At 44.9% G+C, this 24,902-nt stretch overlaps 1 protein-coding gene across 2 annotated transcripts in view; it reads left to right on the top strand.

Moving 5' to 3' along the window:
* The window catches only part of MYO1F (myosin IF), a 228,107-nt gene that overhangs the window by 107,477 nt on the left and 95,728 nt on the right, over positions 1-24,902 (top strand). For both annotated transcript variants that reach the window (XM_069976647.1, XM_069976646.1), the window contains exons 6-11: positions 8,870-8,959; positions 15,596-15,727; positions 15,858-15,992; positions 17,047-17,179; positions 23,250-23,446; positions 23,565-23,645. In XM_069976647.1, coding sequence (XP_069832748.1) covers positions 8,870-8,959; positions 15,596-15,727; positions 15,858-15,992; positions 17,047-17,179; positions 23,250-23,446; positions 23,565-23,645 — 768 coding nt within the window. The remainder of the gene's footprint in view (positions 1-8,869; positions 8,960-15,595; positions 15,728-15,857; positions 15,993-17,046; positions 17,180-23,249; positions 23,447-23,564; positions 23,646-24,902) is intronic.

Genomic DNA, 24,902 nt, shown 5'->3' with positions numbered 1-24,902 from the left:
TCAGGAACTGTCCAGAGCTGTAGAAAATGTGCATAGAAGACCACTCTTGCTCTGGACAGTTCCTGACACAGACAGGGATGACAGCAGAGAGAACTGTGTTAGACAGGAAAGAATACAACATTTCCTGCAGGACATACAGCAGCTGATAAGCAATGGAAAACTGGAGATTTTTAAAATACAAATCTATTTACAAAATCTACAAATCTAATCTAATTACAAATCTATATAACTTTCTTAATTTCACCAGAGTACCCCTTTAAATCAGATAATGTTACATTGACCATGCAATCTAACAGCAAGAGAAGCAGAGTAGATATATAGGGGCACATTTATCAACAATGTGCCTGTGGCGTATTTCACCATAAGGCTAGGTTCAGACGCTGTAACTGTGCGGCTGTATTTTTTATGCGGCTGTAAATGTGCGGGTGAAACTGCGGCCGTGGGAAAAAATAGACATGCGGCTCAAAACATACGGTCATTTACTTGTAAATCTGGTTCAACTAAAAATAACAAATAAAATCTTAAGAAAGTGATGCAAACACCTCTGGATGCATCTGGGAAAGCAGGGAACACAGTTTACATGAATCGCTATTACCGGGGTTTGCGATCCTCTGCACTATAGCCGATGTCTCTCATGGTTAATATATTGAATTAATAAAACACATTTTCTTTGTAATAAAGTCCCTTTCATTGTTCAATAATTAAATGTAAACGATTCCATCATTTTGCAATGAAATATACTGTTAAAATAAATATATATATAAATAAATGTATATTTATATATATATTTATTTTTTGACAGTATATTTAATTGCACAATGATGGATTCGTTAGAATTAAATGATTGAACAAAGAAACTGTATTTATTTCAACGAAAATGTGTTTTATTAATTAACTATTAATTAGTACAGGAAGCTCCATAAGCCGTTAATTCATATTCCCGGCAATAGAGCATTCTGTACTAATCATCACTTAACTTTAATTAAAACATCAAATGTTTCTTCTAATTATGTTATGACAATAGCATTATTAGAAGAAACATTTAGAATTATATGTGCGCTCAGCTGATTGGCTGTTCGGCTGAGCGCACATATAATGAGCCGGTCCGCAGTACAGTCACTTCATTGTGCTGCGGACCAGCGAAGAGACAACATCGAGGTGAGTATAGAGCTCTCCCCACCCCCTCCCCCAGTCTGACATCAGTCTGGCCCCCAGGGGGTTAAGGGGGATGCAATACATCCTCCCTTAACCCCTTGGGGGTCAGACTGTAAACAGCGATCTGTAAAGATGCTGCATACTGTAAGGAGCACAACACCGCTCACAATGATGGGTGTTGTGCTCCTGTTTGTGTGTTTTTTGTGTGTTTCTCCCTTTTTGTTTTTCAGATATCGGTATCCTGAAGATTACGTCGGATTCCATGGACTACGTCGATGACCAGCGGTTGTTGTTTTAATTTTTGTAATAAAATGGTCAATGAGGGGTGTGGGGGTGTTTTTATTTGAATAAAAGAAATTTTAAACTTGTGTCTGGTCTTTATTTCTTTACTTTATAGACTTAGTAGTGGAAGCCGTCTAATAGACGGAATCCATTACTAAGTTGGGGCCTAGTGTTAGCCGGTATAAAATGGCTAACACTAACCCCCTATTATTACCCCAGTACCCAATGCCACCAGGGGTACTGGGAAGAGCCGGGTGCCAGTGGTCCCGGAACATCAAAATTGGCGCTCCTGGACCGGGCGGAAGCAGGCTGGTAAGATTTAGGCTGGGGAGGGCCTAAACCAATGGCTCTTCCCACCCTGGTGTTACCAGGCTGCTGTCGTTTGGGTTTTAACCCGGCTGGTTATAAAAATAGGGGGGTCCCTATGCGTTTTTTTTTATTATTTATTTATTTTAAAAAAAAAAACCGCATAGGGTCCCCCCTGTTTTTATAACCAGCCGGGTTAAAAACCAAACGACAGCAGCCTGGTAACACCAGGGTGGGAAGAGCCATTGGTTTAGGCCCTCCCCAGCCTAAATCTTACCAGCCTGCTGCCGCCCGGTCCAGGAGCGCCAATTTTGACGCTCCGGGACCACTGGCACCCGGCTCTTCCCAGTACCCCTGGTGGCATTGGGTACTGGGGTAATAATAGGGGGTTAGTGTTAGCCATTTTATACCGGCTAACACTAGGCCCCAACTTAGTAATGGATTCCGTCTATTAGACGGCTTCCACTACTAAGTCTATAAAGTAAAGAAATAAAGACAACACACAAGTTAAAAAAAAATTTTATTCAAATAAAAACACCCCCACACCCCTCATTGACCATTTTATTAAAAAAATTAAAACAACAACCGCTGGTCATCGACGTAGTCCATGGAATCCGACGTAACCCCCAGGATACCGATATCTGAAAAACAAAAAGGGAGAAACACACAAAAAAAACACAAACAGGAGCACAACACCCATCATTGTGAGCGGTGTTGTGCTCCTTACAGTATGCAGCATCTTTACAGATCCCTGCTTACAGTCTGGCCCCCAAGGGGTTAAGGGAGGATGTATTGCATCCCCCTTAACCCCCTGGGGGCCAGACTGATGTCATACTGCACCCATCCCAGCAAGGAAGGGGTTAAGTGACCCCCTTTCCTTGCTGGGAGGGGTGCAGTGCAGGGGAGGGGGTGGGGAGAGCTCTATACTCACCCCGATGTGTCCTCTTCGCTGGTCCGCAGCACAATGAAGTCACTGTACTGCGGACTGGCTCATTATATGTGCGCTCAGCCGAACAGCCAATCAGCTGAGCGCACATATAATTCTAAATGTTTCTTCTAATAATGCTATTGTCATAACATCATTAGAAGAAACATTTGATGTTTTAATTAAAGTAAAGTGATGATTAGTACAGAATGCTCTATTGCCGGGAATATGAATTAATGGCTTATGGAGCTTCCTGTACTAATTAATATTTAATTAATAAAACACATTTTCGTGGAAATAAATTCAGTTTCGGTGTTCAATAATTTAATTCTAACGAATCCATCATTGTGCAATTAAATATACTGTCAAAAAATAAATATATAGATAAATATACATTTATTTATATATCTATTTTAACAGTATATTTAATTGCAAAATGATGGATTCATTAGAAATAAATTATTGAACAACGAAAGTGTCTTTATTACAAAGAAAATGTGTTTTAGTAATTTAATATATTAACTAATAGAGGCATCGGCATTCGGCATCATTGCCGGCTATTTTTGAAGTATTCCGTACGGACCGCCTGTCAATCCTCGGCCGCATGTCCAGCCGCAAACAATGGTCTTGTTCATTTTTTACGGGTCCGTTTACGATCGGGCCGTAGATTCAGACATAGTGTGCACTGTGCAGCCGCATATCCTATACTTTCAAGCATACACACGAACCACCAAAAATACCGCCGCACAATTACAGCCGCAAATACAGCCGCACAGTTACAGCGTCTGAACCTAGCCTAAAGCCGCAGATTTTGTCCTTCTTCTGGCAACTAATGACAGATTTTTGAAGCCAAAGCCAGGAATGGATTTGAAAAGAGGAAATGTCTCACTGTTTCCTTTATGACCTGTTCTCTGTTTATAGTCTGTTCCTGGCTTTGGCTTAAAAAAATCTGTCAGATAAATCTCTCTGTGTAAACACAACATGGCAGAAATCTAGGCCTGCTCCAAAGCAGGTGTTACGTTTGCTCAGTGTCGGACTGGGGTACCTTGGGCCCACCAGGGAAATTGATTCTTGGGGCCCACCCAATATATAAAGACATAATCAGCACCAAACCTTTCACGTTAGTACAGCGATTTTGCATAGAGCTGTGTATGTGAGCAGCAATACTAGTGCACTGCCAGTCACTTATACAGTTGTTACTGATTGATGCAGTTGTGGTAAAACTGCACCATTTATGTAGAAACTTAAAGAGAACCTGTCACCTCCCGTGCCGGGTCAGAGCCCGGCCGACCCCCGCTAGAGCCCCTTATAGTCACCTCATTCCCGAAGTCCCGCTTCTTTAGCCGCTGCGGGGACGGAGATATCACCGTGGGAAGCCTGGTGAGCGCGGCTGAGATGAGTCCGACGCTCATAGAGAATGAATGGAGCAGTCATTCTCATCTCAGCAGCGCGCGCTACGGGCTTCCCACGGTGATATCTCCGTCCCCGCACCGGCTGAAGAAGCGGGACTTCGGGATTGAGGTGACTTTAAGGGGCTCTAGCGGGGGTCGGCTGGGCTCTGACCCGGCACGGGAGGTGACAGGTTCTCTTTAATATTGCTGCAAAAACACATGAAAAATGTCATGTGTGAACACAGACTTAAAAACATAAACGATGAAGGAGAAAATGTCCATCTAGTCTATTCTTATATTACAATCTCCAGCAGAGGAGACCAATAATGGTTTATTCTAGCCTCACCACAAGGTGTTGGGCTAGAATAAGACTTTTAAGGACCTTCATGAAAGGCATATCAGTGGTCATTAAAGCGTTAAAGGGGTACTCAGGTAAATAAAACATTTTTTCAAATCTGTCAGAAGTTACAGATCAGTAAATTACTTTGTATTCCAGTACTTATCAGCTGCTGTATGTCCAGCAGGAAATGGTGTATTCTCTCCAGTCTGACACAGTGCTCTCTGCTGCCACCTCTGTCCATGTCAGGAACTGTCCAGAGCAGTAGCAAATCCCCATAGAAAACCTCTCCTGCTCTGGGCAGTTCCTGACATGGACAGAGGTGGAAGCAGAGAGCACTGTGTCAGACTGGAGAGAATACACCACTTCCTGCAAGACACACAGCAGCTGATAAGTATTGGAAGACTGGAGATTTTTAATTAGAAGTAATTTACAAATTACCAGTTAATTTGAAAAAAAATTTTTCACCAGAATACCCCTTTTACCAGAATATCCCAGCCGGATGGTCTTCATCTCTGTTGAATTGTGATTCAGGCACACCCGTGTGCACCCGCATCTGAATTCCCAGATGCACACAATGGAGCGTGCAGCCGGAGCATTATATTATGAGGGGGGGCATTATACTACCTGTGTCTGGAGGGGGGGGCAGTCAGATGAGGGGGCATTATACTACCTGTGTCTGGAGGGGGGGCAGTCGGATGAGGGGGCATTATACTACCTGTGTCTGGAGGGGTGCAGTCAGATGAGGGGGCATTATACTACCTGTGTCTGGAGGGGGTGCAGTCAGATGAGGGGGCATTATACTACCTGTGTCTGGAGGGGGTGCAGTGAGATGAGGGGGGCATTATACTACCTGTGTCTGGAGGGGGTGCAGTCAGATGAGGGGGCATTATACTACCTGTGTCTGGAGGGGGGGGGGCAGTCAGATGAGGGGGGCATTATACTACCTGTGTCTGGAGGGGGTGCAGTCAGATGAGGGGGGCATTATACTACCTGTGTCTGGAGGGGGTGCAGTCAGATGAGGGGGCATTATACTACCTGTGTCTGGAGGGGGTGCAGTCAGATGAGGGGGCATTATACTACCTGTGTCTGGAGGGGTGCAGTCAGATGAGGGGGCATTATACTACCTGTGTCTGGAGGGGGGGCAGTCAGATGAGGGGGCATTATACTACCTGTGTCTGGAGGGGGGGCAGTCAGATGAGGGGGCATTATACTACCTGTGTCTGGAGGGGTGCAGTCAGATGAGGGGGCATTATACTACCTGTGTCTGGAGGGGGTGCAGTCAGATGAGGGGGCATTATACTACCTGTGTCTGGAGGGGGTGCAGTGAGATGAGGGGGGCATTATACTACCTGTGTCTGGAGGGGGGGCAGTCAGATGAGGGGGGCATTATACTACCTGTGTCTGGAGGGGGGCAGTCAGATGAGGGGGCATTATACTACCTGTGTCTGGAGGGGATGCAGTCAGATGAGGGGGCATTATACTACCTGTGTCTGGAGGGGGGGGCAGTCAGATGAGGGGGGCATTATACTACCTGTGTCTGGAGGGGGTGCAGTCAGATGAGGGGACATTATACTACCTGTGTCTGGAGGGGGGGCAGTCAGATGAGGGGGGCATTATACTAACTGTGTCTGGAGGGGGTGCAGTCAGATGAGGGGGCATTATACTACCTGTGTCTGGAGGGGGTGCAGTGAGATGAGGGGGGCATTATACTACCTGTGTCTGGAGGGGGTGCAGTGAGATGAGGGGGGGGGCATTATACTACCTCTGTCTGGAGGGGGTGCAGTCAGATGAGGGGGGGCATTATACTAACTGTGTCTGGAGGGGGTGCAGTCAGATGAGGGGGGGCATTATACTAACTGTGTCTGGAGGGGGTGCAGTCAGATGAGGGGGCATTATACTACCTGTGTCTGGAGGGGGTGCAATCAGATGAGGGGGGCATTATACTACCTGTGTCTGGAGGGGGTGCAGTCAGATGAGGGGGGGCATTATACTACCTGTGTCTGGAGGGGGTGCAGTCAGATGAGGGGGCATTATACTACCCGTGTCTGGAGGGGGTGCAGTCAGATGAGGGGGGCATTATACTACCTGTGTCTGGAGGGGGTGCAGTCAGATGAGGGAGCATTATACTACCTGTGTCTGGAGTGGGTGCAGTCAGATGAGGGGGGCATTATACTACCTGTGTCTGGAGGGGGGGGGCAGTCAGATGAGGGGGGGCATTATACTACCTGTGTCTGGAGTGGGTGCAGTCAGATGAGGGGGTCATTATACTACCTGTGTCTGGAGGGGGTGCAGTCAGATGAGGGGGGGCATTATACTACCTGTGTCTGGAGGGGGTGCAGTCAGATGAGGGGGGCATTATACTACCTGTGTCTGGAGGGGGTGCAGTCAGATGAGGGGGCATTATACTACCTGTGTCTGGAGGGGGTGCAGTCAGATGAGGGGGCATTATACTACCTGTGTCTGGAGGGGGTGCAGTCAGATGAGGGGGCATTATACTACCTGTGTCTGGAGAGGGTGCAGTCAGATGAGGGGGGTATTATACTACCTGTGTCTGGAGGGGGTGCAGTCAGATGAGGGGGCATTATACTACCTGTGTCTGGAGTGGATGCAGTCAGATGAGGGGGCATTATACTACCTGTGTCTGGAGGGGGGGGCAGTCAGATGAGGGGGGCATTATACTACCTGTGTCTGGAGGGGTGCAGTCAGATGAGGGGACATTATACTACCGGTGTCTGGAGTGGGTGCAGTCAGATGAGGGGGGCATTATACTACCTGTGTCTGGAGGGGGTGCAGTCAGATGAGGGGACATTATACTACCTGTGTCTGGAGTGGGTGCAGTCAGATGAGGGGGGCATTATACTACCTGTGGCTGGAGGGGGTGCAGTCAGATGAGGGGGCATAATACTACCTGTGTCTGGAGGGGGTGCAGTCAGATGAGGGGGCATTATACTACCTGTGTCTGATGCTTATATCTTTATTTTTTGAGTTGGTGCAATAATTGAGAAGAAGTTCACACTCTGGAGGTCCCAGTTGTGCAGGAGATCTGTGAGGCTTAGGCGCTGATCAGCTGATTCAGGATTCTCACATCAAAGATGATAGGAGTTGTAGTAGAAGTAACAGTAAGACTTTAATCAATGGATGACATTTTTTGTAGAAAACCCTCAATAGATCTGACAAAGAGGGTTCCCCTCAAAACGCCTCATCCATTGATGAAAGTCTTACTGTTATGTCTACTACTACTACTCCTATCATCCTACCATCACTCCTTTAATACTGAATCAGCCCCTAAGCCTCAGGGATCTCCTGCACAACTGGACCTCCAGGGTGCAAACTGTTTATCATCACATACACATATATACACACAAAATGACATATTGCAGACATACACAAATATGCACAACACACCTTACATATATACCTACATCTAAGCATACTAACACACACACAAATAGACACAACACACCTTACATATATACCTACATCTAAGCATACTAACACACACACACAGACACATGACAGACACACAAACATATATACACAGATACAAAAGCATGCAGATTATATATATACAGTAAAATATCTATAGTACTACATTACATAATATACACTATATACATGATAGATGCCCGCCCGCGCACACACGCACACACACACACACACACACACACACACACACGCATGCATAAACACATGACACAGATGTACAAACACACACAGATTACAAAGACAGACAAATATACAGTTAACAAACTCACATGTTCAGCAGGGCAGGAAGCTCCATGGAGTCTCCGTCTTTCCCTCCTCTTCTCCCAGCCAGGCCCGGCAGCCGGCAGCCTCTCCCCCTTCTCCTGTGCACCGACTGCACACATAGCAACAGGAGAGTCACATGACTGCAGAGGGGAGGGGGGATGGAGGGCCCTGCTGCTGCTCTCCGCATCTTCCTCATGACAGGTAGGAAGAGAGCAGGGCCGAGGCTGGGAGCGGGGACACACTGAATGCAGGGGGAGGGAGGGCCCATGATTAGTTTACATTAAGAACGGGCCCTGATGCCGCCTGTTCTTTTCAGCAGTGTGGGAACAAGCAGGGGCCCCCTTGCGCTCCCTATCAAATGGTAGGCCCCTCTCTGGCTCAGGGACAGGGCCCAGCAAGGAGAAAGGAGGGGGGAGGAGGCGGGGCCCACCGGGGAATCCCCCGGCTCCCCGGTGGCCCAGTCCGAGCCTGCGTTTGCTGCACGGCCCCGCCAAGGTCCATGAGTGCACCTCTAAATTCGGTCGACTAAATAGGGGCGGGGCTTTATTTAAAGATTTTTTTTACTAGTAATACTACAAAGATGCTACAAAATACTACAATCTGCAAATGAGTGAGTTGATGCCATATTGTTATATTGTCCTTTTGTAAAGAGAAATGAAAGGAGCTGCTCACATTAGCTCAAATTTGCTCTCACATTAGTTCTCTGTGTTACTTTTCCAGCATGTTAAAGACATAATCCTTCAATCTAATCCTCTCCTTGAAGCTTTTGGAAATGCAAAAACAGTCCGAAACAACAATTCAAGTCGATTTGTAAGTAATATGACAGTTAAGATTTTTCATTCACTTAAGCTGGATTTACACTGCCTTAAAATTTTGGGAAATCAAACTAAAAAAAAAAACACCAGTAGCCAGATGTCAGCTGGAAGTCAGTGGAAGTCTCTTATCTGCATTAAGGCCCTATTAAACGAAGCGATACCGACCGTTACAAACAATAATCACTTAGTGTATTAGAAGACAATGATCAACCGACATGCACAATGTCAATGGCAATGATCTAGATAGCAGCGATATGCTACCGTTGTTCCGTGTAATAGGAGCGCCGGCAGCAGACCTCCACTATCCTCGATAAGCTGCCCAGACGATCTAGTGATCACCCAGGCATCCCCTCGCAGCCCCCTGGTTCTTACTTGCTCGCTGCCAACCTGTGTAATAGCGCCAGCAGCGAGCGGGGAATGAGGAGCAAGCAAGCGCTGACCTGACAGGTCCGCGCTCGCATGCTCCATCTCGTCACCCTGTGTAATAGCAGCTTTAGGCTAGGTTCACATGACGATTTTGCAATCCGTCTCATTGTATCCATTTTGCTAAATATACAGAGCCACATTTTTGAGTCTGCTACAAAATGTAAAAAAAATCTGTTTTAATGTTTTTCGTTTTTTTTTTATAAATAAGGTAAGTCAATTGAAAATGCATCAAAACGGATGGCATACAACAGCATCTGTTTTTACCATCCGTTTTTTTAATTCTTATTTTTCACAGAAAGGATACATTAAACGGACAGCAAAATAGTGATGTGAACAAGGCTTTACACTCATGACGTTTTTTTGGGGTGGCCTTTTTGCTCTCCTCTCTGGCATTTCTGAAGCTTTGTTTTTTCCAAAACGCAGCATGTTGAGGTTGTGGTGTTTTTTGTTTTTTTTTTGCAAACAGTGGAATTTTTTTTCTATAGACTTAAGTGGGACTGTTCTGGTCATCTCAAAATGCTATTGCTGTGCGTATGGGTTTTTTGTAATGGCGTTTTTCACCCTTTTGGTTCTGCAACTGTGTCATGTGATGGCAGAAAAAATGGAAGTTCGGCCATCACTAGATAATACTCCAGAAAAAATGCAAATGTATGAAGAAAAAAAAACACCATGCACCACTTTGGCATTTTTTCTGCCATTTCTTTGGAGGCCAGAAAAGTGTGAGGGCCATCAAGAGACTTTTAGTCTATTGTGAAGAAGTCTGCAGTTGAGATTTAAAAATCTTTTAACTCTACTGGGGTTTGCTGTCCTCCGTTCTGGTTCTCAGCCACCAACTGCTGAGTGGGGACCTGGGACATGACATGTAAGGTCTGCTAAGCCAGTCATGGGCCAAGGCAGAGTGTGTGTACCCCACAGTATATGTTGGCATGCCATTCTATGTTTTTCTGACATATACCACAATGGTTTAGAGTTGAAAAATCTAGTGTATTACAATATAGGAAGGAAAATTCTCCATTTATACACAACATCGTGGGCTGATAGAACTATGTCCATATGTTATAGAACATAGATTATGCCTAACTGATAACTGACCCTGGTGCCTTCAATGATGACCGGTTATCTGTTAAGTAACTACTTGCAATCACCATATAATAGTTTTTCTTAGAATTCTGCAGCATCCTGTTCTTCTGTTGGTCCTCCTGAAAATGTATGAATAAATCAATGACTGGTTATTACATTTTTCCTTGTTAAAGGTTGTTTTTTATGTAACTGTATGAGCACTAGTGTTTTGTGGGAAAAGTTGTATTTTCTAGTTTCATCATTTTGTCTACATATACCTTTTTAATTAAAGGGGGGATTTAATTTCTTTCAAATAAACTGGTGTCAGAAAGTCATGCAGATTTTAAAGGGGAACTCCGGATAAGAAAAACTTGTTTTCTATTAAAAGTACATTAAAAGTTATATAGGTGTGTCTATACAATGTATTACTGTATCTGTATGGTTCTGACACACTGGTAGCTGATGGAAATCCAGGAAGTGAAAAAAAATTGCCTTCGTGTTAATCTACATTGTCTTCTGCTCTTTCTGTTGTCCCCCCTTAGGAGACAAATATTCCATGCCTCTGTCTCACATTGTGTGTGTCTGCTAGTCTCAGTCTGCTCGTCTCAGCAGGTGTTTCAACTTTCGCTGATTGCGCAAAAGTCTACAGAGAATTTAGGGCTGTGTTCACACTTGTTGGAGTGTCATTGCTGTACTGCAGCATCTGCACAAAAATGATGCAGTAACACCAGTGGCGCCGCAATGATGAGGCGACCTGAGTCGTCTGCCTCAGGCGGCGCCACCAGCTGTTATCATGGGGGCGGCATTCAGTGGCGTAGCTACCACGGTCGCAGCACGACCGGGCCGCTTCTGTACTGCCACTGTACTGCTCCCATCCCACTCCTTCTTGTGACCGCAAGCAATGTTTTGCCTGCGATCACAAGAGGAGGCTGGGACGGCCCCCGGCTGACTTGCGGGGCTGGGAGCATCTTGAGGGCAAAAAAACAGGTCCCTCGAAGCTCTGCCCCCTCTGCTGGAAGCCCCGCCCCCCAGCCGCGGTAAGCCCGCCAGCGCGCCTGACAAGAAGACTAGAGGAACCATTCAGGTGAGTAAAGATTTTTTTGTTTTAAAGGGCATGATGGGGGTGTAGTGGTATGGTGGTGGAACAAGAGGATGATGGGGGGTATAGTGGTATGATGATGGAACAAGAGGATGATGGGGGGGTGTAATGGTATGATGATGATGGAACAAGAGGATGATGGGGGTGTAGTGGTATGATGGTGGAACAAGAGGATGATGGGGGTGTAGTGGTATGGTGGTGGAACAAGAGGATGATGGGGGGTATAGTGGTATGATGATGGAACAAGAGGATGATGGGGGGGTGTAATGGTATGATGATGATGGAACAAGAGGATGATGGGGGTGTAGTGGTATGATGGTGGAACAAGAGGATGATGGGGGTGTAGTGGTATGGTAGTGGAACAAGAGGATGATGGGGTATAGTGGTATGATGATGGAACATGAGGATGATGGGGGGTGTAGTGGTATGATGATGGAACAAGAGGATGATGGGGGTGTAGTGGTATGATGATGATGATGGAACATGAGGATGATGGGGGGTGTAGTGGTATGATGATGATGGAACAAGAGGATGATGGGGGTGTAGTGGTATGATGATGGAACATGAGGATGATGGGGGGTGTAGTGATATGATGATGATGGAACATGAGGATGATGGGGGGTGTAGTGGTATGATGATGATGATGATGGAACAAGAGGATGATGGGGGGTGTAGTGGTATGATGGAACAAGAGGATGATGGGGGGTGTAGTGGTATGATGATGATGATGGAACAAGAGGATGATGGGGGTGTAGTGGTATGATGGAACAAGAGGATGATGGGGGGTGTAGTGGTATGATGATGGAACAAGAGGATGATGGGGGTGTAGTGGTATGATGGAACAAGAGGATGATGGGGGGTGTAGTGGTATGATGATGGAACAAGAGATTGATGGGGGTGTAGTGGTATGATGATGGAACAAGAGGATGATGGGGGTGTAGTGGTATGATGATGGAACAAGAGGATGATGGGGGTGTAGTGGTATGATGATGATGATGGAACAAGAGGATGATGGGGGTGTAGTGGTATGATGATGAGGGTGTAGTGGTATGATGATGGAACAAGAGGATGATGGGGGTGTAGTGGTATGATGATGAGGGTGTAGTGGTATGATGATGGAACAAGAGGATGATGGGGGGTGTAGTGGTATGATGATGGAACAAGAGGATGATGGGGGGTGTAGTGGTATGATGATGAGGGTGTAGTGGTATGATGATTAAGGAACAAGAGGATGATGGGTGTAGTGGTATGATGATTAAGGAACAAGAGGATGATGAAGGGTGTAGTGGTATGATGATTAAGGAACAAGAGGATGATGAAGGGTGTAGTGGTATGATGATGAAGGGGGTGGTAGTATTATGATGGAGGTGTTTGTAGTATGATTATGAAAGGGCAGGAGGATGAAAGGGGTAGTAGTATGGTGATAAAGGGGCAGGAGGAGGGGACAACATGGGGGGCATCTGTAAGGGGGATAAAATGGGGGGCCATCTATATGGGGGATAACATGGGGGGCATCTATAAGAGGGACAACACAGGGGGCCATCTATAAGGGGGAAAAATTGGGGGCCATCTATAAGGTGGACTACATGGGGGGTGTATACAATAGGGCATGCACAGAGGGGGGCATGTACTTTAAGGGGGGTCACATAGTGTCAGGGCTACCTACTAAATGAGGGTGTAAAGGGGACAGTACAGATGTGCAGTTTTTAGAGAGATGATGGTGTCAGTGTGAGGAGCCTAATATGTCTGTCTGGCAGATTCTGTGGATTCGTGGCCCAGAGAAGTTCTCAAAATCGCCCACAACAGATGGAGAAGATGAAAAGGGAGGAACTCCGATCAGAGAAGACATCCCCTGTGAGTCACTTGATATAACTGCACTGTAATGTATATGGTGTATAGATCCTGTGTACAGTGCGTCCACCTCTATATGACTGTATGAAGTGATATTGGTCTATGTACAGAGGATTATATTCAGTAGCAGCGGTGGTGTTAGTCACTATGAGGTGGTATTATTTGTTACTTGTTATCTGGTACTGTGTTTTATTGGATTTAGTATACTGGATTTGGTCAGTAACAATATGGTGGTGATGGTTGTGGTGTGGCGGTAATATTTCCCCTTTTGTAATGGTAATATTGGCAATATTGGTCTCAGTAAACAGAATTTGTTTAGTAACAGTATGGCGGTGATAATATTTCCTGTATACTGGTATTATTGGTAATATCAGTCTTGAGATATATATATATATATATATATATATATATATATATATATATATATACCAATAGCATCGAGAAAGGGGGGGCCCAAGTTGCCCTCTTGCACCAGGGCCCAAGAGACATTAGCTACGCCATTAGCTTACTAGGGGCGGCATTCAGTGGCAGATTATAATATGGGCGGTTCGGGCGGCCGCCCACATTATAATCCGCCACTGATTGTACCATGTACCAGAGACCCCCGCGCCCGGACAGCATCTGTAATTAGATGCTGGGAGCGGGGGAGACTGTATTCATAAGCGCCGCGGTGTAATGAATCAGCCACGCGGTGCTGTTACTACAGCGCAGCGCTTATGAATACAGTCTCCCCAGCTCCCAGCATCTAATTACAGATGCTGTCCGGGCTCGGGGGTCTCCGGTATCGGCATTCCACGGAACGTGGGAATGCAGCCTTTAGTCCCCCGGCTGATCTGCGGCTGCCCGGGTTTGTCTCATCATGTCTCCGGCAGCGCGCGCATCAGAGAGCTCCCTGTGCACTGGAAGTCACAGCCACAGGCGCACGGGGAGCTCTCTGATGCGTGCGCTGCCGGGGACAGGACGGGACACCCCGGGCAGCCGCACATCAGCCGGGACCAGACCAGAGAGGCTCGACGGGGGAACGGATGGCAGGTGAGTTGTGTGCTGTTTTTTGTTTTATCTGCTGTGCAGGGGGGGGGGCATATATAAGGGAGAGGGAAGAGGGGGACCATCTATAAGGGGGGGGGGGAGAGGGGGACCATCTATAAGGGAGGGGGGGAAGAGGGGGACCATCTATAAGGGAGGGGAAAGAGGGGGACCATCTATAAGGGAGGGGGAGAGGGGGACCATCTATAAGGGAGGGGGAGAGGGGAACCATCTATAAGGGGGGGGGAGAGGGGGGCCATCTATAAGGGAGAGGGGACCATCTATAAGGGGGGGAAGAGGGGGTCCATCTATAAGGGGGGAAGAGGGGGACCATCTCCTAAAAGATCAGCACCCTCCTCTCCTGACATCCTCTGTGCTGCTGGGACCTCTCCTATAGGATTAGCACCCTCCTCTCCTGACATCCTCTGTGCTGCTGGGACCTCTCCTATAGGATTAGCACCCTCCTCTCCTGACCTCCTCTGTGCTGCTGGGACCTCTCCTATAGGATTAGCACCCTCCTCTCCTGACCTCCTCTGTGTGGCTGTGACCTCCCCTATAAGATCAGCCCCCTCCTCTCCTGACATCCTCTGTGCAGCAAGGGACCAAACATTATGTTTATTGGGGACAGCAGTTGGGGGGGGGGCAGTAGTGGATTATAATGTGGGCGGATTGACCGGGGGGGGGGGGGGGCGTCATCCTATAGTTCGCCTCGGGCAGCAGAGAGGCTAGATTCACCCCTGAGTAACACAAATAGATAATGCTAAACAGCAGAGAGGATAAAAGCCGACACTGCCAATCCCACCTGCACAAAAAAACAAGGCATGAACAGTTTATCCCATGTAAGATAATATCGGATAAAGTCCTTTTTGTGGGAATCAACTTCAAAGATAAAAGATGCTTGATCATAATATGTGTGTGGAAAGGGGGAAAAAATTATTTAAAAAATGTATTCCGATATCAGCATTACAGGTAGAGAATGCAGTGTGCTGTGCAGGACATACAGCAGTTGATAAGTACTAGAAGAGAGACTAGAGATTTTCAAATAGAAGTACAACTCTGTATAATTGTCTGACACCAGTTGATCTGAAAGTTGGGGGGGGGGGGTTGCCATAGTGCCCATTTAATTCAGATTTCTACAAATTTCTTTCACACCATTTTTATTTGTGGCAGGGTAAATATTTTGAGATACAATTCAGCCGTGGGGGAGAGCCTGATGGAGGTAAAATATCAAATTTTCTTCTGGAAAAATCTCGTGTTGTCAATCAAAACGAAAATGAGCGCAACTTCCATGTTTTTTATCAGGTAAAGTTTCTGATATTATATTGGTACTGAGGTAGAATTGGTAAATGATTTCAATCTTGTAAAAGCAATGTTGTGGTGTAGAAGAGAACTTCATTGGTGTTGAGTGTGACCCTAATATTGTCTTTACCAGCTGATAGAGGGGGCTTCCCAAGAACAAAAGCAAAATCTGGGCATCATGACTCCTAATTACTATTTCTACTTGAATCAGTCAGAAACATACAAAGTTGAAGGAACTGATGATAAGAATGACTTCGGTGAGACAATGGTAAGTTTTCTCAATCTGGACTATTCAGTGTATTCCATTAAACGGTACTCCGAAGACCAAAAATGAATGTTTTATACATTGCTTTAAGTAGGTTATATTACTTTGTGGGTATAGTTTCTTATGTACATATGCACTTATGTTGACTAGCAGCAGTAAGGGGCGACATGGTCCCCTCTGCTGCCACCAATGTTTGTTTTCTGGAACTGTAGGCCTGGTTAAGCCTCGTCAGTTCCCCATCCCCTGCTCTGATTTTGCATTGCTGAACAGCATTATACAGAGCAGGGTCCCGTTCCCCTTCATGTACTGTATATTCTTATATGCAGCACCCAGGGGGAAGCTGTCTGTCACATTTGCTGTGTCCGGCAGCCTCTGCAGAAGGAGCAGTGATTGCTTATAGCACAGTGAGCGATGATAGGGGCCATGTGGATGGAAGTGGATGTGTACAAAAAAAAAAGATACTTTAATACAGTTATATTACAAAGTAATGTGTATTGTGCAGCCGATAATAGTAAACTGGGAAATTGACAGCACAAATATATATGTAGGATATACTGTACATATAGAATATGTATATATCAGTGCTGTCAGTTTCCAGATCACAAGCAGTGTATACTTACCAGCCGCCCTGCTTGTAATCTGACTGTCAAGTTTTCAGGCCATCAGTTGTAACTTCAGGCCCCAACTCTTGCAGAATGATTGACAGCCGGAGGAGGAGCCCAAATATACAGACAGTGGCTTGAGGACTGGAGAGCTGGATCACAAGCGACACTGATCTAAGTTACTGTATACACTGCTAGTGATCTGGAAACTGGCAGCACATATATATACATATCCTATATGTATAGTATATCATATATACATATCCGTACTGTCAGTTTCCAGGGCTGCACGAATGATAGAAGAATTTCTCATGCTGTGTAAAGACACTGCAGGTGAGCGCTCGTTTGCAGCCCCAATGGCAGACAAATCGCTGCATGTTAAGGGACCCTTGGTCTAGCATGCAACTCTCTCAACTCTCACCCCAAGTCATTGTTTTCACCCTTGTTTCTCACAGAATGCTATGCAGGTTATTGGTATTCTATGGGAAGAGCAACAGCTGGTCCTGCAAATAGCAGCAGGAATCTTGCATCTTGGAAATATCAGCTTTCAAGAACAGGGGAATTATGCAATGGTAGAGTGTACCGACCGTGAGTAGTACTGTTTCACTTGATTCCAAAATGCACAAAAAAAATCACTCCACACTCAGTACACTGATTATGGGAAATGCACATGTAGTGCTATTTCCTTTAATTTATTAGATCACTCAGGTTTTAAATTCTCTAAAAAAAGTGATGTCCTTTTGACAGCTGTCAGCAACAACAGCTGCAATATGATATCTCTTTCTTGAACACACTTCTTAGGGTTATCCAGCCTTAGAAAAACATGGCCACTTTCTTCCATAGACAGCACCACTTTTGTCTCCAGTTTGGGTTAAAGGGGTTATCCAGCGCTACAAAAACATAGCCACTTTCTTCCAGAGACAGCCCTACTCTTGTCTCCAGCTTGGGTGGGGTTTTGCTGCTGAGTTCGGGCTCGTTCACACAGAGCAAAAGCAGCTGAATTTCTGCGCTGAATCAGCGCTGAAATTTCAGCCGTTAAAATAGGTGCAGAGCTAATTTCCATTGTGTTGAAAGGAAATTCTGCTCTGCAGTTCACACAGTGGAATTTCCGCACTGAACTAATCCGCTTTCCGCCAGAAGAATGAACATGTTCATTCTTCCGCTAGCGGAAGCCTATACAAACCAATGGGGCTCTGATTTTCTGTTTCAGCGCGGAATATGCGCGTATTCAGTGAGGAATACAAGCGTAATACAAGCGGAAATTACGCACAGAATCAGCGCGTAAATGGGGGAAAAAAGGGTGGGGAGGAGGATTCTAGTATATATTCTGGTATAGTCTAGTTTACTCGCCAAATACTCACTGAATTTCAGCGCTGAATGCATGCAGATTTAGCATGGATTCCTCAAATATTCCGCGCTGAATTTGTCAAGAGCTGATTACGAGCTGAACACTTTCCTAGCGGAATACGCAGGGATTCTGCTTACATTCTGCTTATATTCTGCTCGGAATTCAGCGTCAGTTGATTTCAGGCGGAAATATTTTCTCGCGTAATCCGCCCCTTTTGCTCTGCGTGAACGTAGCCTTCCATTGAAGTGAATGGAGCTTAATTGCAAACCACACCTGAACTGGAGACATGAGTTGTGTTGTCTCTTAAAGAAAGTGGCCATGTTTTTGTAGCACTGGATAACCCCTTTAAGGATTTGAAACTTTGTTCCACTGAAGTGAATGGAGCTGGAGGTGGAGACAAGAGTAGTGTTGTCTCTGGAAGAAAGTGGCCATGTTTTTCTAATAATGGATAACCCCTTTAAGCCTTCTCGAATAGTTCAGAAAGATCTACATTATATTACAAATGTGTACAAAACTAGCTCTTACCAGTTTAGACTACTTGGTAGTGTCTTATTGCCCAATAACCTTCAGTGAATCAGGACATTTATTTAAAAAGCAGGCCCCAAAAAAGTATTTGAGGACTTTAGGAGTGATACCTCTAGTGGCTAACCCCAAAAAATGCTTATCATCCATCCATACAAGGAGGAAAAAATTAAACCGCAAAAATGAAAATTGGCCCAGGAGGGAAGCGGTTAAGTGAGTTTGCACATGTAAACAAACTTGTAAATTTAACTGAGGAAGAGGTCTATGTATGTTGAAAGCTTGTGATTAAGGATTAGCGAATCAAACTCGTCAAACCTGGGTTTGTTTTGAACTTCTGCAAAAGTTGGGGTTGGTTAACAGGCCAAACTTTTTGATGCGTTTGATTGAACCTTTAACAGAATGCCAGTTGAAAGCTTTTAGAGTGTGCTTTGATCTATATAATGTGAAAGTGTATTTGATTATATATTGTGATGTGAATAAAGTGTATTTGATTATATATTGGAGGTGCACTCTCCGTTTTTCCAGACCTTTTCTTCTTTGCTTTACATGTGATAGGTTCCTATTTACCTTCACTGGACTGAAGGAGCTGATGAAGATGTCACACAAGCTGTGCATACAATTCAGCCACTCGTACTGCATGAAATGCCCTCCTCCTCATTAAACGGCAGTGCGGTCTACCAGAACATTGGCTGATCTGTGACATGCCAAAACAATGAATCTTAGCTCTCCACGTTAGATCGGCCCTTTGAGCAGAGAACGGTGGTGTCAGACTTCCTCATGACGCATTCAGGCAGTTTCACACAAAGCTGGAATTTCCAAGTTACCCATTGGCAGATGATGCGTGATGCCTGTCACTTGCTCGCAATTGCAACTCTTTTCATCAGCCAGAATGACTATGGCGTTAATGATGTCATCCACTTGCTTCATGTCCTGGAGACTTCCCTTTTAAACATCGTCAAGGAGGGGACCAGTCCATCAGTTTTCAAGGATGACAACGTGCTTCCTGAAGTGCGTGCTCAGTCCAACAGTCGCATTGACACAATCTGAAGGAGGGATGACTATTGGCTGGCCACTCTGCTTGCAGCTTGACCCCTGATACCTGTGGAAAATGGCTGAATGTTTTTTACCTGCAGACAGTGAAGCAAAAATTTGTTGCTAACGTGAACTTTTGAACGAACTTTTGGCCAGTTGCTTGGTCGAGGCATTGCATCACAACCAGCCATTCTCCCCAATATGATCTCCTCGGGGGAACCCAGTGTGCGCCACTCCCATGACTGGTAGTGGAGCCATGAGGGGCAGCAGTAGTAGCAGTGGTAGCCACTTGAGACTGCATTTGCTCATAAGCAAATTTCTATACCCATCAAGGGAGGAACCAAGCCAGCAGCATCCACACAGAATGAACATCAGCAGCTGAAACACCAAGTGTTTTTTTTTACTTAAGCTCACCTCTGCCCCTAAATATTACAGACCCTGTGCTGTTCTGGGCCAGAAAAATAAATCTGGCCGCAGCTGGCAGAGTTTGCTCTGTCCATGCTGTCATGCCCAGCAAGCAGCGCAGCATCCGAGATGGTGTTTAGCGCAGCAGGGGCCTTTGTAACACCTAGCAGGACAAGGCTGTCTTGCCCAGGTGTGGAGAGGCTGACATTTATCAATGAATTAAGCCTTGATAGCATCGAATTTTAACACGCCTGTGCCTGATGTAAAGGACTAATTCACCACCCAGCATTCAGGCACATGACAGACAGTGTCTATCCAAGTTTCCATTACCATATGCGCCAATCATAATTAATCTTTTTTTTTTAATATAGTGTTTCCCCTTAAACCCCACATAATCTAATAATAATGTAAATCAACAACCCCAACATCAAATAAATTACCTTTTTGTCTGCCCGAATTACACTATTTACAACATAGGCATACTGTATGTATCCACACCAGCTTTATGTCTCTGCAAAGTGCATTGTGCAACCCATGCCCCAAGAACAGTAATATCAAGTCAAAAATCCCCATGACTTTGGTTCACAAAGAGGACATTCCCCATCTTGGTAATCATATCCATTACATCCCTGGTACTTGGAATATAACCATTCGTATCCTATTTTCCTGGACATGCATGGTGAGTGGCTGATAAATGTTCTTGGCTTTTAAAGATAAGATAAGGGTAGTTAGAGGTTGCCAATAAGGCTATTGTGTAAGATTTTAACCTCCCACGATGGGGCATATATCACTGAGGATGCTTTCCTCTTCCTTACTTCTAAAACAAGGGTAGGAGGGTCACCCCATCAGGGTTTCCCCCTTCCCAGTTCAAGCAAGCTGAAAAAAGCTTTAAACACGCAAAGAGATTCATGCAAGAGTGCAATGTGTGCATTGTAAGAACATAAAACTGTTGTCTATACAGTATGTGTGCATTTCTTGTAAAAATCTGTATGAGCTTGTTCAACAAGTTTTTTTGTGAATAGATTACCAATTTTTTTAAAAAAAAGAAGTACCAGGATGTCTATTTATAGAAATAGGCGTAAATCTTGGCCTTTTTCTTTATCCAACTCATGGATTTTGCTTTTGCTGTTGGAGTTTCTGTCTATTTAAACGGAATCCTACTTGACTATGTGTTAAGTATTAGTTTTAAACAGTTCAGTGTCCCCTTTATCTCAAAAATTATACTGGAATAACATTAATTTATATTGAAAAAAATGGTTTCTATTGGGGAGATTTATCATCATTTTAGACCATTTTTTTGGATTGAAAATGTCGCAAAATTTTGCGCACCCGCATAGCTGCGCAAAATTTTGCGAAATGTCACTGACTTAGACTGATCATGCCTATTTCAGCTTACGCTAAAAGTAGGCATGATTTATCATGTGCGACTATCTAAAATAGTCGCACATGGGTCGCAAACTCACTCCACACTAGAGGTGGTCTATTTCACCACCTATACTGTGGAGCGAGTGTGGAGCGAGTGTAAAGGGTGTGGAGCGAATGTAAACCCCCTCCCCCAATGGAGATCGCACTGCATCTGCACCAGCAAGGAAGGAGGTTAAGTGCCCCCCTTCCTTGCTGGGGCAGATGCAGTGCGATCTCCATGGGGGGGGGGTTACCGGCTGCTGCTTCTTCCTCCTTCATTGTTGATAGCTGTCCTGGTAAGCCCCGCCCCCGCGGGGCTTACCGGGGCATCCTGGGACAGCTATCAACAATGAAGGAGGAGGAAGAAGAAGCAGCAGGTAACTCCTCCCCCCCTCCCCAGAGCGCACTGCATCGGCAATTAAAAAAATTGCATGCGCAATTAAAAAAAAAAACGCATAGGGTCCCCCCCCTATTTTCATAACCAGCCGGGTTAAAAACCAAGCAACAGCAGCCTGGTAACACTAGGGTGGGAAGGGCCATTGGTTTAGGCCCTCCCCAGCCTTAATATTACCAGCCTGCTGCCACCCAGTCCAGGAGCGCCAATTTTGACGCTCCAGGACCACTGGCACCCGGCTCTTCCCAGTATCCCTGGTGGCATTGGGTACTGGGGTAATAATGGGGGGGTTAGTGTTAGCCATTTTATACCGGCTAACACTAGGCCCCGACTTAGTTATGGATTCCGTCTATCAGACGGCTTCCACAACTAAGCCTGTAAAGTAATGAAAGAAAACACAGCACACCTAGAAATTTTTTTTATTCAAATAAAAACACGCCCACACCCCTCGTTGACCATTTTATTGAACAGTAAAGTCCGCCGGTCATCGACGTAGTCCAAACGACTTCGACGTAATCCTCTGCATGCCGCTATCTGAAAAAGAAAGGGAGAAGGAAATGCTCATTACCTAGGAGGCAAACCAGGGCCAATGAGACTATTTAGAGACAATTCTGAGACTATTTAGAGACAATTCTGAGCCAAACAAATCAGCACCACAGAAAATAGACCAGGCTTATCCCTGATAGTAAATTGCACTTTAAATAGACCAGTCTATTCATGCCAAAACAGAAATAGACCACATCTAGAAAAATCCCCTTTTTATAAATCTCCCCCTATGTGTTTGCATATTTTTAATGTTGGGTGTCTTTCTTTGGTGAAAATGATCCTTGATGATGTCCTGGCCTATTTGGGTCAAAGAGAGTGCTACTGCTGTTGCTGCCACCTAGGGTGAAGGAGGCTGCTGCCACTTCCAACTATTTGACCTTGGCCCCTTTAGGTTGAAGAAAGTGCTACTGCTGCTGCTTATTCCAGGTCTGTGTACTAGGCCTCTCAGGATCAAGAATAAATTGCCTCTCATGGTACTGCCACTTTAAAGTGTCCACTACTTTCCTGGGAGGAAGCATAATCCTGGAAGAAAGCACTGATCTTCCAACGCCCACTGCTCTCTATAGAGTAAACTTAATTCTACACTGCTGATCTACCAACATGCACTGCTAACAAGGGATAAAATGTAAAAAAAAAACATAATTTTATGCCACTGTATATGACGCCCACTGCTGTCTATAGAGAAGTCATAGTTTTACACTGCTGATCCACCAACCTCCAACCAACCTGTTTCAGGACAGCAGTGGACAAACTTCAAACTTCACTGTAAAGTTCAGCAAACCAAACAAACTGAAAAGTTCACTCATCTCTACTTGTGAATATAACAATTTGAGGGTTAACCAATAAAGGTATCACTCCCAAAGTACTTTGTTCCTTCTAGACACAAATGTCCAACACAATCATTTGCTGTATTTATTTGTTTTTCCTACTAAAGAATAATTCTTACTCTCTTCTTAGCTCACAACCATTCTCATTTTATCCTCATCATGACTCTTACTATGTTCTAGTCTTGGCCTTCCCTGCCTATTTGCTTGGCATAGACAAAGATCGCCTCAATGGTAAACTAACCAGCCGCAAGATGGATAGCAAGTGGGGAGGACGGTCTGAGTCCATCACAGTCACCCTTAATGTGGAGCAGGCCACGTATACACGAGATGCTCTATCAAAAGCTCTGTATGCGAGAGTTTTTGATTTTCTGGTTGAGGTGAGAAGTAAGAAAATAATAAAAATGTGTCTAACAAAATTTACTGTTTAGAGAAACAAAAAACAATATGTGACTGAAAATACTCCAATTTATTCAAACTTATTTTCTTCTTTTATAGTCTATTAACAAGGCCATGCAAAAACCCCATGAAGAATTCAGCATTGGGGTGTTGGATATATATGGGTTTGAAATATTCCAGGTATAATTCTTTTCTACTGATTTTTGCATCTGGCAATAAAGCTACCTGCTAATGTACTATATTTTTTTTCAAATCTGTGTTTTTATTTTCCAATAAAATCGCAGTTACATAGGAAACAAAATAACTTTTTAACCTTAGTTTTTACAGTAATAATAAGGTAAACAAAGGGGGGTAAGTGACTAAACAGAGAGTGTCATAGTATTCAATAAACAATCCACAAAGTAGGTAGGGCTACGTAAAAGCGTCAATAGGGTATTATAATTGCTGGTACTACATAGTAACGGCTGAGAGTTAGGTGTTATTTTTCTTTGTTGCTAATTAGTTGGTGTAGGGTTGATAGCATCATATTCTGATAGATGAGGATATTTGGCGTGGTCATACATTTTGTTAGAAGTCATGTAATGTTGTCATGATTTCTGTCGCAGGACAGATTGTAAAGAATAATGAATGTCCCATATTATGGTCATTATATATTTCTTCTAAGTTTAAATCCACTGTTAGCTTTACCTTAAGTACCAGAATGCGTAGTTATCACGTATATCTTTATTAGATGAAAGGGGATGAGATAAGATGAGATGTGATGTGATGAGATGAGCCCAGTGTGTACCCTTCGGGTATTAGGGGGGGGAGGCAGACCAGTGGGAGGGGGAGGGAGTAGAGGGGGGGGGGAGAGGGGGGGAGAGGGGGGGAGGTAAGTAAAAGGAGGAGGGGGAGGGGTAGGATGAAGAGGGGGGTGGTTAGAGGCGGGGGGGGGGAGGAGTTCTAGATCATAAGTTCAATAACGTTGTGTCCCTGTATGCTATCCAAGGAGCCCAAGTGTTCTGAAACTTGGTCCTGGTATGGCTTAAAATACTGGTCAGTTCCTCCAGCCTGCAGATCTGACTAACTTTTTCTAGCCATTGCCGTTTGGATGGGATCTCTTGACTCAGCCAATATAGCGGGATTAGAAGTTTTGCTGCAGATAGTAGATGAGCCTGCAGTGAGTTTTTATGAAGTGGAAAGGTTTTGTTGGGTAAACCCAGCGCTACCAATTCCATGTTTAGTTTGGTGTGGGAGGAGAATATTTTGTTTATGTCCTCTTCCACCATTGTCCAGAAAGGGACTATATCTGGGCATGACCACCAGACATGGAATAGTGTGCCCTTGTCTTTTTTACAGCGCCAGCATGTGTCTGAGTCAGAGAGGCCCATACGATATAGATGTTCTGGGGTTTTGTACCACCTAGATAACAACTTGAAATGGTTTTCCTGTGTCTTA

The sequence above is a fragment of the Dendropsophus ebraccatus genome, chromosome 7, assembly GCF_027789765.1.
Source record: "Dendropsophus ebraccatus isolate aDenEbr1 chromosome 7, aDenEbr1.pat, whole genome shotgun sequence".
Taxonomy (NCBI): Eukaryota; Metazoa; Chordata; class Amphibia; order Anura; family Hylidae; genus Dendropsophus; species Dendropsophus ebraccatus.
The sequence above is the reverse complement of the archived record's forward strand: the minus strand, read 5'-3'. Positions and strand labels throughout refer to the sequence as shown.